Source organism: Bos indicus, chromosome 5 (genome assembly GCF_029378745.1).
Source record: "Bos indicus isolate NIAB-ARS_2022 breed Sahiwal x Tharparkar chromosome 5, NIAB-ARS_B.indTharparkar_mat_pri_1.0, whole genome shotgun sequence".
Classification (NCBI taxonomy): domain Eukaryota; kingdom Metazoa; phylum Chordata; class Mammalia; order Artiodactyla; family Bovidae; genus Bos; species Bos indicus.
The window spans coordinates 49,409,945-49,426,614 of NC_091764.1; the positions used below are offsets into that span (position 1 = coordinate 49,409,945).

Sequence of the window (16,670 nt, forward strand, 5' to 3'; positions counted from 1 at the left end):
TCTTGCTTGGAGAATCCCAGGGACGGAGGAGCCTGGTTGGGAGGCTGTCTCTGGGGTCGCACGGAGTCGGACACGACTGGAGTGACTTAGCAGCAGTAGCAGCAGCAGGTACCATGAAGTTTTAATCTCTATTATAGATTCTTAATGCCCGTTTTGATTTCTCTTAGCTCTGAACACTTGTGAATCTTTTGAAGGGCTTTAAAGAGCCAGGAAGGAAGAAGGAGGGGTCACCTTTACATATATGGAATAAACAGTGCAGTAACAATGGCTACTCGAGGCTTGCCAGGTGGCTCAGTGGTAAACAATCTGCCTGCCAAACAGGAGACTTGGATTCAATCCCTAGGTCAGGAAGATCCTCTGGAAAAGGAAAGGAAAGTCCAGTATTCTTGCCTGGAATATCCCATGGACAGAGAAAACCCAGCAGGTTACAAGAGAGTATATAAAATAGCATGGGGTCACAAAAGAGTCAGACACCACCTAGTGACTAAACAATAGTTCTTATCAATAAGCAGATGCTGCAGTAAGCTTTTTTCATGTTTAACTTACTGAATTTTTAGTTATAAAGTAGTTACCATTATTTCCCTCATTTTACAGATGGGTAAACTGGGGCAGAGAGAACTTATCAAAGGTTTTAAAACCAATTACTGGCATAACTGCTATCTGAACCTACTGAATCTGGATCCCAAGCCTGTCTAAGCTCTTAACTACTATGCTATGCAATTCAGTATACTCTGAACAATCAGTTCAAAGATCATTGCAACATACACAATGATCTCTCCCACTGTACAGGGGAACTTGTCAAAGGAACAATAGCTTTCACTCATCTATTTTTAAAATCATTTTTGTTGAAGTACAGTCATCCCTTAGTATCCACAGGGGATTGGCTCCAGGACCTGCAGATAGCAAAATCCTTGGATGCTCATTTCGTATATAAAATAGCATAGTATTTGCATGTAATCCATGCACATCCTCCCACATACTTTAAATGATCTCTAGCTTACAATACCTAATACAATGTAAATGCTATATAAATAGTTCTCAAGTACAGCAAATTCAAGTTTTGATTTTTCAAACCTTCTGGAAATTGTTTTTTCCAAGTATTTTTGACCTAAGGTTGGTTGAATCCATGGATGTGGAACCTGCACATACAGAGGGCTGACTGTATAATATACATCTCATTGATCCATTTTTACAATTAACTGCCAAGTTTTGATTTTTCAAACCTTCTGGAAATTGTTTTTTCCAAGTATTTTTGACCTAAGGTTGGTTGAATCCATGATGTGGAACCTGCACATACAGAGGGCTGACTGTATAATATACATCTCATTGATCTATTTTTACAATTAACTGTTAACTTAGTTTAGCACCTTTATTCTATGTTAGGAAAATGCTTAAAATCGTTTCTGGAATTAACCCCAGGAGAATATTTATGTAAAATTAAGGATACAATTTTAGGGAATTTAGAAGACCACTGAAGCCCATCCATGAAACCTCTAGGGACCACATGGGCCAAAGGTTAGAAAAAACCCTTAACCACCCTAAAACCTTACTTGGGAGTTTGGAATTTAAACTTAAATGATGACTATAGTAATTCTGCTGCTCAGTTTTGTCCATTCTTTCTTAATTTTCCAATAGTGCTACTGGTCTCATCGTCTTGGTTTCTTGCATGAAAGTGAAAGCATTAATCACTCAGTTGTGTCCGACTCCTTGCAGCCCCATGGATTGTAGCCTGCCACGCTCCTCTGTCCATGGAATTCTCCAGGCAAGAATACTAGAGTGGGTGGCAGTTCCCTTCTCCAGGGGATCTTTCCGACCCAGGGATTGAACCCAGGTCTCCCGAACTGCAGGCAGACTCATTACTGTCTGAGCCACCAGGGAAGGTTTCTTGCATAGTTATGAATACAAACGGGGGAAGGCAGGGGAACTAAACCGGCAGCTACTACTTGTAAGCATTATAAACACAAAGGTATATTGTGACCTAAGTAAATCCGGTTAAGATGGAAAATATTAGATTTTTAATTCTATCAACATATGCATACAGGCTTTTTGTAGTGCATTTGAAAAAAGATTCTAAATTGCTTAATAGAACAAAGTAGGATATACTCTTTTAGGAGCATAATTAAATCATCCAAACACTCATACAGTATGTGCAGTCCCTTAAATGGAAAATCAAGGAGAGATGAAAAAATAAGGCTCAAGTATTTAAAATAATTCCAAAAGACTCGATATATTTCACTACGTAAAATTTATTTGCTTTTTTTTTTAATAAAAAATGTATAACACCAGCACCTACTCTTTAATCAGTTAATTTATGAAACCATTCTGTTTTGTAGAATACACATTGGCATTGAAACAGTTTAAGGAAATGTAATAGCTATCTACAAAAAAGTTAATTTTGATTTTATTCCCCCCACTTTTTTATGAGTCTGCACACATAAATGAAAGTTTATGAGTCTGCACACATAAAACAAAAATTTAAATTTTCAAACATTTTATATTCAGTAATGAAAAAGAAGTACACTGTTTTCTTGCTATGGTCTTTATAAAGGACTTAAAAGTTTCAAGTTAAAAAAAAAAAAGGTACTAGGATAACTCTGCTGTATCTTACAACAGCACTTTTATATAGAACGATTTAATCGGCATGCAACTTCTCTATGTTGTCACATACCTGTAATTTAGGGGAAATTACACCCATTTTAGAGAAAAAAAATCCCAAAACATATACTGCAATAAGCTCAAAGCAATGTTAAAAAGACCAGTGTGAACAGCACACAAAAAATTGTTTATTTATAAATTATTAACTGGAATTCTTGATCATGAAGTAGGCACGGGGAGATCTAGTCCTCAGGGCTTTGCTCTCTGGAAGAACACCTGTAAATAAGGTATTAGTTCATTTAGTACTGATGTCAGATGATTATCACCTTTTACCTGAAGAAGGGCTCCATGTTACTGGGTGCTAGTCACTATTCTAAAACATTTCATATACTCCATAAATCACACATAATACAAGCCAAAAACTGTCTCTTCTGGACAACTTGGTAAGTCTAGAGATAACTAATGTTGCCATTACTCAATTGGGAAACTAGTGAAAATATGGTGCTCCCTCCAGTGCTATGAGAGTCAAGCAGTGAGAGGGGAACATGCTCTTGACAATGGTTTGCTGACTGGCACTACTGTCAAAGTTAATGGGAGGAAATTAAATTCTGAGGAAGAAACAAACAAGTCAAAGCTAAAGACAGCAGGTGTTATCCCTTGACTATTTATTTGATTATAAAAAAGTACTTCCAATTTAACATCTAAGACTATGAATATGTAGGCTAGAGGCTGTGCTAAGCACTGGCTCAATATTACTCCCATCCATAGTTGGGTTCATGTTAAGTAAGCACCAGAAAGTAAATAGAAGGCAGTAAACTCATTATGGATAAGGACCACATTCGTCATTGTATCTGTAACACCTAGTAGATCAGACATTCACATAATAATTATTAACTATCTATTGACTAAGTGGAGAGAAAAGAATCATCACTATATAAACAAAACATAGAGGCCACGATTAAGGTTAGCCTTGAAGAATGGGTAGAATTCCTAAAGGGAAAGAGTGCTAATAAGGTAGAATATCTGAAGAACAGCAGGAATAGTAAGGGATATTCCTGCAAGAGAAAACAAAAAGGTAGTCTTGAGCTCAGAATCTGAAAAAAAAAAAAAAAGGCACCTAAATGCCAAATTAAAGAATTTGTTACTGTTTAGTCAACAATTAAGCCTATGAAGATCATGAAGAAGAGGAATGAATTTCAGAAAACTTTTCAATGTTTTCAAATGGATCAACCTGGATAGAACAAGGGAAGGGAAACCAGAGTGAGAGAACAGAAGCCGACACCAGAGTGGCAGCACGGGAGACAGAAAACAAGTGAGACAGTGAGGAGCAAACAATCGGGAAGATCTAAGGATTAATCAGACAGGAACAGAGGAGGCTCAAAAGAAGGAACTTCATTTTTTTTCCAACTAGAAGAATAATGCCATAGAGAAGCTGCGCTTGGGAGGAAGACTATAAATGCTGTTGGGATGAATATACTTGGAGCACAAGCCTCCTACAGTGTACCTAGACCTGCTGGAACAGATACCTCTAACAGAGTTACAATTTATTTTTAGTCCTTTAATCCAGTGTGATGATCAGTTACTTAACAGAAGTTACTTCCACAGGTACTTTTATGGGGAACTGGGAAAGGGGAGGGTTCCCAATGATAAACAGTAACTCTCTTCTCACAAACTCTTTGGTCAGTTTAAGCTGACAAACTATTACTAGGGGAAAAATTGGCAAGGGAAGATGGTAGAACCAAAGTTGAAGGGTAGCACACTTATTTATCAGTGAAGTCCCTTGACTTGAATGCCTTTGGCAAAAGGACCAGGGAGCCATTAAGTAACTTATCACTAAGAAATTCAGCACGTGCTTTACCTTGAAATTTGTTGAAAATAATTAATAAAGTAAAGAACAGTTCCTCAAGCTGTCACACTATAACTTTAATTCCAGACCATGAGCTCCCTGTGGGCAGAGAAAGTCACTCATACCGGTATCTGCAGCAGTTAGGACAGTATGTGTTACATAACAAGGCAGTCACAGAGTGCTGACTGAGTGACTAGCTGTGTGAGGGCAAGAAAGCTGTTTCATGGATTTAACTGTAGAAATGAATACCAAATAAATACTTGGAGGTTGGTTTGGTTAATTCAATGGTTTTATGACTATAAAAAGAGCCTTCATGGCCAAATCTGAGGATTCTACTTTTTGTCCATTTTGCAAATTTGAAAGTTTCAAGATAGGATATAACCAAGTAACACATACTTCTGTTTCTTTATTTTTAGTTCCTTACTTTCAACTCAATATGGGTAGCTGTTCTTAAATATTACTTGCTCTCTCAATTCTCTAGTTCCTATTTAGTTACATCACAAAACTGTAAAAGGAAATGACATTTTCGTATCAACATGGTCAGGCATATACAATTCAGTGTGCTTATCTTACTCTAACCTTTTGTAGGAGCTCAGCTGAAAGGGCCTTCACATAAAACTGAAATGTAGTAATAGTTTTTAATTGTGGATTCTTAGAAGCAGATTTTAGAGCAAAGAGATTCCCAAATATGTAACTATGTAACTGTTGGTCAAACTACAGTATGATACAGTATGCTGTAGTATGTATTGACTCTGAAATATCACCTAATTGTATGAAAATATGTAAGTCTTCCAAATACCTACCTTTAAGTAGTTTTTAAAAACTTTAGCATCAGGCTGCTGAAGCGCTTGACAAAACTCCTGAGGGGCCAGGAGGGGAGGAGAGATAAAAGAATGAGTCATTTGTATTAAATTCATCAAAATTCAAAACCACAATATTCTTTTAAAATTGTGATAATAAAATCATAAAACTGACCATCTTAACCACATATACAGTACAGCACTGTTAACTATATGCACTGTCATGCACCAGATCTCAAGAATTTTTCATCTTGCAAAACTAAAACTCCACACCCATTGAACAAGTCCCCGTTCCCCCTTTCTCCCCAGCCCCTACCCCCGGCCACCAACATTCTACCTTCTGTTTCTAAGAGTTTGACCACTTTAGATACTTCATTTAAGTGGAATAATGCAATATCTGTTTTTGTGATTGGCTTATTTCATTTAGCGTAATGTCCTCACGGTTCATCCATGTTGTAGCATATGACAAAATTTCCCTTTTTGTTTTAAAGGCTGAACCATATCTGTTCTATGTATACACCACATTTGGCTTATCCATTCACCCCTCAACAGACATTCAGGTTGCTTCACATCTCCAGTATTCATATTATAATTTATCAAAATTAACCTGAACAGTTCCTCACCAAAAAGGTTATAAGACATTTTCAAATGTGATACTTTTCAGACAGGCTGTTTTCATGTTGGAGAACATGGATGTTCTGGGGAAGATAGACTTGCCTCAGAAGCATGAGTGGGACAAAAATTACATGGCTATGGCTGTTCTCATCTAGTAAAAGGGTAATTGTGAGGAGCCAGACCAAACGAAAAAGAGAAAATTCTCTTCAATAGAATTGTGCAAGAAGCGCAGTCAGACGGCATATGAGAAAAGGGAAAACTGGGAATCATTATCTTTTACAAGCAAATTATTAGATAGAAATATAATAACTTTGCTTCATTTAGTAATCTAGGAAACTATTTGAGCTATTCAAAATTGAGTGGTATATTTCTGTTTCTGATGCATTAAGATCATAAGTAATTAGTAACATCCTGTTTTTATAAAATATTAATTTACTTATGTAACAAATGGTAAATGAGAAAATTAATATCCAAGTTAAAGATATGTTATAAAATTAGAGATCATAAATTCATTGAAAATTAATTTTGTAAGTACTCTTATGTGAGGTCTGTTTTTCATTCAGTTTTTTCAGTGCCTCTTAAAAAACAGCATTATAAAATACTATTGATGAAGAAACAATCCTTAGAATCTACACAAGACATCCTAACTCTAGTTTCAATCGGGATTTTGATACTTCATTAGAACTATGTGCTATTGCACAAGAGGTCTCGATACCTAGATGCTCAGAAAACAACTGAATGCCATCATAAAAATGACTGTGCCGCTCAGCTCAAAATATGATTTCAAATTCACAAGCTAAGCACAGGTGAGCTTGGCCTGTGTAAAGTTAGCCACCTGGCACAAACCTTCAGACCATGCGTTCATGTGCCACAGCCCCCGCTGGCAGGCTGGGGGAGCCTATTAGACCACTTTCAGAATGTTTTAAAAAATACTGTTAAAATACATGGGGTTACAAAGCAAACTAATGATAATGAATTATGCTTATGAAATATATTTGTGGCAGATATATTCTGCTATATATCAGAATAATAAGACTTACTGACTTAGATAACAAGGTCTAGTGGCTATTTCAAGATCTCTGGAACAATGTAATGTGATATAAAAATATCTGTGATTCCTATGAGTGACAAAGTCACAGGCAATGTGAATACTACTATGATCTGTCACCCACACAATGGGAGGAAATTAAATTTCTGTTAGATGGAAAAGAAAAAGACATTTTTTCCCCCATTCAATTTCACAGACCCTCTGATGTTTGGACTTTGGCTATCCTATGTGTATTAAGTCAAGGTGAATGTAATAGTTCTGGCTTTCTTTTTTCTTTTAAAGCCTTTTTATTGATTTTGTTACAATTATGATTATGTTTTGGTCTTTTGGCCCAGAGGTATGTGGGATCTTCCTGACCAGGAATGGAACCTGTACCCCCTGCACCAGAAGGTGAAGTCTTAAACACTGGACCACCAGGAACTTCCAGGTTTGGCTTTCTCCAATCAAAATTTAAATTGAATTACAGTGGCTCAGTGGTAAACAATCCACCTGCCAGCAGGAGATGCAGGTTCAATCCCTGGGTTGGGAAGATCCCTTGGAGAAGGAAATGGCAACCCACTCCAGTATTCTTGCCTAGGAAATCCCATGGAGAGAGGAGCCTTGTGGGCTCCAATCCATGGGATCACAAAGAATCAGATATGACTTAGGGACTAAACAACAACTTCTTTAATTAAGATTAAGAGGAAAATCTGCTATGACAGCTCTTACCTGAATTATCTCTGGAGCTACTTGCAAGGAAGGCAGGTATTCCTGTTGAAGATACTGAACACATTCTGGGCCCTGAAAATTAAATTGGAACAATATATGAATACTTTAAATACAATATGGTATTGTGATTAAGAACACAGATTCTAAAGCCAGACTGCTTTGAAGCCTGGCTCTGGCTAACTTCTAGTAACTTGGGTAGGTTACTTAATCTCCCTGAGCCTGTTTCTGAAAAAATGGAGTTATTGTGAGGGTTGGATTAGTTAACAAACGTAAAGCTGCTAGAATAACACTTAGCACTCAGGACACATTAACATTACGCAGTATTATGCAGTGCTAGAGACTAAACAAATATTCTTCTAAATGCAAGAGATCATAAAACCAGAGTCTGACTCACAGGACTGAAAAAGAAAGCAAAGAGAGGTGCTCCCAATCTACCAGAGTGGACTAGAGGCACGCTGGGGGAAGCCTGTGGGTAGTGCCAGGAAAATTAACATCTTTAGAAATGAAAATATAAGCAGGAAATAACAAAATGCTACACAGGAGATAATAGCAATAAAAGCACACTTCCTTCTTCTGTTCAATAAACTAGGAAACAGGAATTTAGTAGCCAGGTGAGGAAACTAAGACACAGGAAGATAAGGTGATTTGTCCAGTTTGCTGTTAATTAAGTCTGTACTAAATACTAAATAAAGAGCAGGTCATTTGATATCTTAAACCACTGTCCTTCGTTGCCAACTGCTAGTACTTCTAGATGCTAAAACTTTCGGAAAGTTATCTGGCTTTTTAAGGGTAAACTTGGCAGAGGGAGGGGAGAAGAGTTCCACAGACTTAACCCCAATCTCTGCCCCTTCTCAACACTTACAAAGAACTTAGGACACAGTTTGAGAACGGCTTTCTTACAGCACTCTGTTGCTGAGATGGTGGCCTCAACCAAATACAATAAATCCAATCAATACTCAGAAAACAAACAAAATCCCTACTAATTTCATCTTCAAACATGAATCTAACTTAAATGTTTTAATATGTTGATTACTCCAACCTAGTGCAACTGAAAGGATGCTATCAAAACAAAAGCAATCCAACTCTCTTCAATGTACTTCCAGCTGCATTAATATCTGGATTTCCTGTTAACATTATTGCTCCTGAATCAAAGGCTTTCTTTATGTTTCCTTATCCACCTTGACTCCTGACCCACTAGCCCGATCAATCCAGGTCACAATTTAATGATCCTTCTAAGGAAACTTGTTCCTGAGAGGAGATAATACTGGACTGTTTGTGCAAGTTTCTCGTATCACTTCTACTTTCCTTCTCACTTCTTTATTCTACTACTCTCCGGTACTAAATGCCCATTCACTGCTCATCACTGCATATAACTCCACTGTTATCACTTAAAAATGGAGTATAGTTTTTTTTTTTTAACGAGGAAACGTAAACTTTGACCTCTAGAGGATATCAGTCAGGTAAATAAATGAGAAAATAGAAAAATGAAGTAAATAATTTTCAAATATAATGTTCAGATCAGATCAGATCAGTCACTCAGTTGTGTCCGACTCTTTGCGGCCCCATGAATCGCAGCACGCCAGGCCTCCCTGTCCATCACCAACTCCCAGAGTTCACTGAGACTCACATCTATCGAGTCAGTGATGCCATCCAGCCACCTCATCCTCTGTCGTCCCCTTCTCCTCCTGCCCCCAATCCCACCCAGCATCAGAGTCTTTTCCAATGAGGCAACTCTTCACATGAGGTGGCCAAAGTACTGGAGTTTCAGCTTCGGCATCATTCCTTCCAAAGAAATCCCAGGGCTGATCTCCTTCAGAATGGACTGGTTGGATCTCCTTGCAGTCCAAGGGACTCTCAAGAGTCTTCTCCAACACCACAGTTCAGAAGCATCAATTCTTCTGCGCTCAGCCTTCTTCACAGTCCAACTCTCACATCCATACATGACCACAGGAAAAACCATAGCCTTGACTAGACGAACCTTTGTTGGCAAAGTAATGTCTCTGCTTTTGAATATGCTATCTAGGTTGGTCATAACTTTCCTTCCAAGGACTAAGCGCCTTTTAATTTCATATAAATGTAATGTTCCACTTGATTCAATTCTGTGTGTGTCTAAATAACAACTCTGAGGACAAGATAAACACTTCCAAATTGTAAATATCATTCTTCCTGTTTGTTATTCCTCATTCTCCTTGACTCTCTAGCATCTAAAATGTTAACCAGTCTTCTCTTTCATGACTCTAGTCCCCTAACTTTCATACCTTTGGCCCTACTTCTAGCTTTCTGCTAACTCTTGCTTTAGCCAAAGTTCTTTCTGTCCTGGTCTAAGAAGGTCTCATTCATTTCTACTACTCCATCTTAAACTACAACCTGAGAACTCCAAAACTAGTATTTAGTTCTAACTTCTTTTGACCCACGTTTCTAAGTGTTCTGTGTACATTTTTTCTACCTAGCTATTCTAAATTACAATCACTGCCTACTAACTTCCCAACTTTTCACATGTAACACATACCTAGTCCCAATTTGGTTTTTAGCTATTCTACCCCTATACTTTGCCAACAAAGGTCCGTCTAGTCAAGGCTATGGTTTTTCCTGTGGTCATGTATGGATGTGAGAGTTGGACTGTGAAGAAGGCTGAGCGCCAAAGAACTGATGCTTTTGAACTGTGGTGTTGGAGAAGACTCTTGCGAGTCCCTTGGACTGCAAGGAGATCCAACCAGTCTATTCTGAAGGAGATCAGCCCTGGGAGTTCTTTGGAAGGAAAGATGCTAAAGCTGAAACTCCAGTACTTTGGCCACCTCAGGTGAAGAGTTGACTCATTGGAAAAGACTCTGATGCTGGGAGGGATTGGGGGCAGGAGGAGAAGGGGACGACAGAGGATGAGGTGGCTGGATGGCATCACTGACTCGATGGATGTGAGTCTCAGTGAACTCTGAGAGTTGGTGATGGACAGGGAGGCCTGGCGTGCTGCGATTCATGGGGCCGCAAAGAGTCGAACACGACTGAGCGACTGAACTGAACTGAACCCCTATACTTTAGTTAAAAAGGATAACTATTTTTCACTAAGTCTACACTGAACACCTGATCTGTCTTCCTACACCTGTCACAGTATCTTTGTCCAGAGGGCCAGCTCCTCCTGGTCAGTCTAATGAATCCACAGTTGTTTCACCGTCTCTAAAAAAACTGAAAAATACTTCCTCTTTTCGGTACTGACTTATATACTGCCTGGGCAGATCTGCTCATTCATCTTTAGTCCCACTATGTTCCATTTAATACAAATGGATTAATTTACTATACCTCTATTAAAGTACTTACTTAACATATCCAATTGAGTTTTTAAGTATTGGTCTCCCCGATTCTAAGTGAAAGTTGCTTAGTCGTGTCCGACTCTTTGTGACCTCATGGATAGCCCATGGAATTCTCCAGGCCAAAATACTGGAGTGAGTAGCTGTTCCCTTCTCCAGGGGATCTTCCCAACCCAGGTCTCCCACATTGCAGGCGGATTCTTTACCAGCTGAACTACCAGGGAAGCCCAATTCTAAGCTCCACAAATGTTGGGACACTTTTTATTCATGTTTATATAGGACCCTTGCTGCCCCAAACACAGAGACCTTCCTCCCTAGCACGTAATAGGTGTAGAGAAAATGCTGGATTGAAAACTCTTCAAGTCTCTCTTGGAATCAAAAATTCAAGTTCAGACAAGGGAGTGGGATGTACGGAGACTCTGAACAAAACCTCATGTGTTTATTTTGGGTGATTGAGGGAAGCTGCTGCTCACTAGATGACTTCAGCTATGCGGGACTGCTAGTCATGTGCTGGCATCCTGGCTTTGAGAAGTCGGAGACAGAAATCTTTGTTTTAAAAAAAAAAAGGACCTGATTTTCAAATGCTGGCATTTGAAATTTTGAAATTTTTCCTTAGTTAAAAACACTATATAAAGCAAACAACACACCAGCTAGATTCAGCCCAGAATCACTTATGATTTATACAAATTGTTAGGTTAACAAGGGGACTACAAACTTCTGAAGTAGTGAAGTGCTCTAACCAATCAGTAACACTAAGAAGTTGGACAAATCTGTGAAGAACCTACCAGGCAGTGAAACCTGGGATTGTGAAATTCTGGTTAAGATTTTTCTTCTTGTTTGTCAAACCAAACAAATATACATTTAACCTTCTGGTTATCCCAAATGTGAAAGACAATAAAGGATGCTACTACTTTTGTTCGACCCCACCCTCACATCCAAGATAGTCGAAGGCGAAGTTAATCAATTTTCATAAAAGATAGTTTTCAAGAACAAGACATACTCAATTAAAACTATAAAAAATAAACATGCAAGCTGAAAATAAGGGAGCAAGAAGTACAAAGCTTACCCGTTTGAGATGTATTGTTTTCAGTGTCACTGCACACTCAGATAAAGCCTATGAAAAGCAAGTTTACGAAATTTAATATAGTAGTCAATTCTTAAATACTGAACCTACATTTCTTTCCCTTGCCACTGTTCACTAACATTTACTGCCAAAGAAAAGATGGAGAAAGGAATGGTAACAGACAGGCAAAAGGAACAAATGAGTTAGACAGAAAAATACAAAAATACTGTCTTAATGTAGTGCGTTATAATTAAGAAATCAAGCTTTTACTTGTTCCTAGGGAAATGAGTAAAGGGCAACTGCTTGACATTAAGCATTCTAAAGATGAGATTTGGGGAAACTATTAAATGAGGAAGAGAAAGTTACTCTCTTAATGATTAAGAAAAAAAAAAACAACATTAAGCACAAGTTTTAGGATGAAAGAAGTGGTAGGAAACTAGTAACCCAACCAAGCTTTAAAGAATGCTTGCATCATGTACCCTTTCACAGTCCTAGAAAAAGTCCTGGTTGTTAAAACTGGAGGAGCTACATTTTATACAGTCAACTTTAATATCAAGATTTAGTAAGAATTCACAAAAGGTCCAAAAGGTATCATCAATGTTTTAAAAAAAATTTTTAATTAATATTCTAATTTGAAATTATTATTATTTTTTAAAGTCACTGAAATCTAATATAATCAGCCTGGCATTAAGGAAGAAATTGTGAGTTAGAATACATGAGATTTAAGAAGGTCTAAAGAAATTCCTAGGTGCTTACCAATACTGTTTGAGCATCTGCCAGATCAAAGGTTTGTTTTAAAGGTGCTAGGAAACATGCGGGGACAATGTGCTTATAAACAAAATCAGCAAATCCCACTGGTCCATCTTTACCTCCTGTTAAGAAAATTCAAATTTTCATCTTGTATAATAATGAAGTCATTTAATTTATTACCAGTGAAAATCAACTCCCAGCGCCTGTCTGTGATAGGACTAGGATCCCATTTCATCTCTCTTGTCTTAGGAAACAGGTCGGGGAATGAAGAATTTTTTTTTTTAATTATATTTATCTTTGACTGTGCTGGGTCTTCGTTGCTACGTGGGCTTTTCTCTATCGAGGTACAGGCTCTAGGGCACACAGGCTTCAGCAGCTGCAGCTCCTGGGCTCTTAAGCACAGGTTCAATAGTTGTGATGCACAGGCTAAGTTGCTCCAAGGCATGTGGGATCTTCCTGGATCAGGGATCAAACCTGTGTCTCCTGCACTGGCAGGCACATTCTTTTACTACTGAGACACCAGGGGAAGCCCCAAGATTTTTTTAAAAAGAATTATCTTACCCCAGAGTTCTACCAACTTGGAAAGGATAATAAAACATGTTTTCTGAGCAATGGGATCTGGATATTCGACTGCTCCTTGAATAACAGTAACCAGCACTCGTTCTACATTCTCTGCACCTGAAGAGAAAAACGGGAGTTCAATCTGAAAAGGAACTAGAAAGGCAATCTGAAGTTCTGAGTTCATATATAGTAACAAGACAAAAGCATTTACAGGGTTGATAAGATCCCTCAATTTTTATTATCCTGGCTCCTAAATTTCAAGTATAAAACACTGAAAAATTACTATTCCCTCATTATCCCGCCCTCTGGATTTCCATATAGCAAAATTCTCTATGTGGACCCCTGTAGTCCATTTTTAATAGCTTATTGACCAGAGACAATTCAATATTCAGTTACATAACTAATTGCAGGCCACAGGCACTAAATTTCTGCAAAAATCCCCCAGACACTAATGTGTTAATTAAAAAAAAAAAAGCAAAGTGGCCAGTAAGATTGAATTGTCGGGTCAATTCTGGCAAGAAGCCATCACAGTATTATACTATGAAGGAATCAACTAATATAGCTTCAGGCAAACAAAGAACATTCTCTAGAATAAAACACATACTAGAACACACAACCAAGCCACAGTAAATATAAAAGGATAGAAATAATTTCAAGTATCTTTTCTGACCACAATGGCATGAAACTAGAGATCAACCACAGAAAGAAAAATGAAAAACAACTATGTGGAAATCAAACAATGTGGTACTAAAACACCAATGGGTCAATGAGGAAATCAAAGAAGAAAAAAGAATACCAAAGCAAGTGATAATGTAAAACTACCATACAAAAGTCTACAGGATGCATCAAAAGCAGTCTTAAGACAGAAGTTCATAGTGATATAGGCCTTCCTCAAAAAAACAAGAAAAATCTCAAACAATGGAACCTACCACCTAAAAGAATTAGAAAAAGAACAAACAAATCCTGAAGTCAACAGAAGGAAGGAAATAAATATCAGAGAGAAGACACAGATTAAATAGATTTAAAAAAATAATAGAAAAAGGCAATAAAAGCAGGAGATGGTTTTTTGGAAGGGATAAACAAAATCAACAAACCTGTAGCCTGTCTCATCAAGAAGGAAAAGGACTCAAATAAACAAAATAAAAAATGAAAAAGAAATAACAACCAGTACTAAAGAAATTTAAAAAAAAATTATAATACTACAGTTATATGGCAACAAAATGGACCACCTAGAAGAAATGGAAAAATTTCTAGAGACATACAGCCTACCAAATCTGAATGAAGAAGGAACAGGTAACTTCAACAGACTGATCATTAGAAGTGAAACAGAATCTGTCTTAAGAAAATTATAGTCTGGTATCTTTGATGAATATAGACACAAAAATCCTCAACAAAATATTAGCAAACTGAAGCCAATAACACATAAAAACACATGATCAAGTAGGATTTATTTCAGGGTCACAAGGATGGTTCAATATATGCAAATCAATGTGACATACTACCCCAAAAAAAGAAAAGACAAAAACCACATGATTATCTCAGTAGATTCAGAAAAAGCATCTGGTAAAATCAACATCCCTTCATGATAAAAACTCTCACCAAAGTGAGTAGAGAGGGAGTATATCTCAACATAATAAAAGCTATTTATAACAAACCCACAGTGAATGTAATACTCAATGGTGAAAAGCCAAAAACCTTCCTGCTCAATTTTGGAACAAGAGAAGAATGTTCACTCTCACCACTTCTAATCAATATAGTATTAGAAGTCTCAGCCACAGCAATTAGATAAAAAAGAAATAAAGGGTGGTATCCATACTGGAAGGGAGAGGTAAAACTGTCATTATAGGCAAATGACATGATATTCTATATTGAAAACCCTAAGGATTCCATAAAAAAATATATTAGAATAAATGAGTTCAGCAAGGTAGCAGGATACAAGTCTAATATATAGAAATCTGTCACATTTCTTTAATAATATCAGAAAAAGCAAAAAACAATCACACTTGAGATTGTGTCCAAAAAAATTTAAAAAACCACAACCAATAAATAAACCTACCAAGGAGGTGAAAGATCTATATGCTGAGGACTATAAAAAATTGATAACAGAAACTGAAGATGATTCAAAGAAATGGAAAGATATCCCATGTTCTTGGTTTGGAAGAATATTGTTAGAATGGCCATACTACCCAAAGTTACCTATGGATTTAATACAATTCCTATCAAATTACCCATGGTATTTTTTAAAGAATTAGAAGAATGATACTAAAATTTATATGGAACCATAAAAGACCCAGAATTGCCAAAGCAATCCTGAGGAAAAAGAACAAAGCTGGAGGCACACCCCTCCCAGACTTCCAACAACACTACAGAGCTACTGTAGTAAAAACAGCATGATAATGGCACAAAAACGAACATACAGATCAATGAAACAAAACAGAAGCCAGAAAAAAAACACAAACACCTACAGTCAATTAATCTACAAAGGCAAGATTATATAATGGAAAAAGACAGTCTCTTTGGTAAGTCGTGTTGAGAAAGCTAGACAGCTACTTGTTAATCAGTCAAGTTAGAACATTCCCTCATGCTGTACACAAAAATAAACTCAAAATGGCTTAAAGACCTAAATGTAAGACATGATACCATCAAACTAGAAGAGAATGTTAAGTAAACATTCTCTGACATAAATCACAGCAATACTTTCTTAGGTCAGTCTTCCAAAGCAAAAGAAATAAAAGCAAAAATAAATGGAACCTAAACAAACTTATCGGCATTTGCACAGCAAAGTAAATCATAAATGAAATGAGAAGACTGGAAGAAAATATTTACAAACTATGAGACTGAGGAGGGCTTAAATCCAAAATATGCAAACAGTTCATAGTACTCAATAACAAAAAAATAAACAACCCCATCAAAAACTGGGCAGAAAACCTAAACAGACCTTTCTTCAAAGACAAACAGATGGCCAAGAAGCACATTAAAAAGATGTGCAACATTGCTAATTATTAGACAAATGCAAATCAAAACTACAATGAGGTTATCACCTCACAGAATGGCCATCATCAAAAAGCCTCCAAATAACAAAGGCTGGAGAGCGTATGGAGAAAAGGCAGCTCTTCTACACTGACGGTGGCAATGGACGCTGGTGCAGCCAGTACGGAGACAGTATGTTGGTTCTTAGAAAACTATACGTGGACTTACCGTGTAATCCAGCAATCCCACTCCTGGCCATATACCCAGAAAAGATGAAAACTCTAATTTGAAAAGAAACGTGCACAACAATGTTCACAGCAGCACTATTTACAAAAGCCAAACGTGGAAGCAACCTAAATGTCCACCAAAAGAGGCATGGATAAACAAGATGTAGGTTATATATACAGTGGGG

The 16,670-nt window shown here is 37.3% G+C and overlaps 1 protein-coding gene across 4 annotated transcripts in view; it reads right to left on the minus strand.

The window, feature by feature from the left end:
* Positions 1-2,228: 2,228 nt before the first annotated feature.
* XPOT (exportin for tRNA) overlaps positions 2,229-16,670 on the minus strand; it is a 168,274-nt gene continuing 153,832 nt past the window's right edge. For all 4 annotated transcript variants that reach the window (XM_070789360.1, XM_070789358.1, XM_019960885.2 and 1 more), the window contains 6 exons: positions 13,289-13,405; positions 12,734-12,849; positions 11,981-12,028; positions 7,613-7,684; positions 5,245-5,301; positions 2,229-2,871 (listed from right to left, as the gene is read on the minus strand). In XM_070789360.1, coding sequence (XP_070645461.1) covers positions 2,845-2,871; positions 5,245-5,301; positions 7,613-7,684; positions 11,981-12,028; positions 12,734-12,849; positions 13,289-13,405 — 437 coding nt within the window. In that variant the 3' untranslated portion in view covers positions 2,229-2,844. The remainder of the gene's footprint in view (positions 2,872-5,244; positions 5,302-7,612; positions 7,685-11,980; positions 12,029-12,733; positions 12,850-13,288; positions 13,406-16,670) is intronic.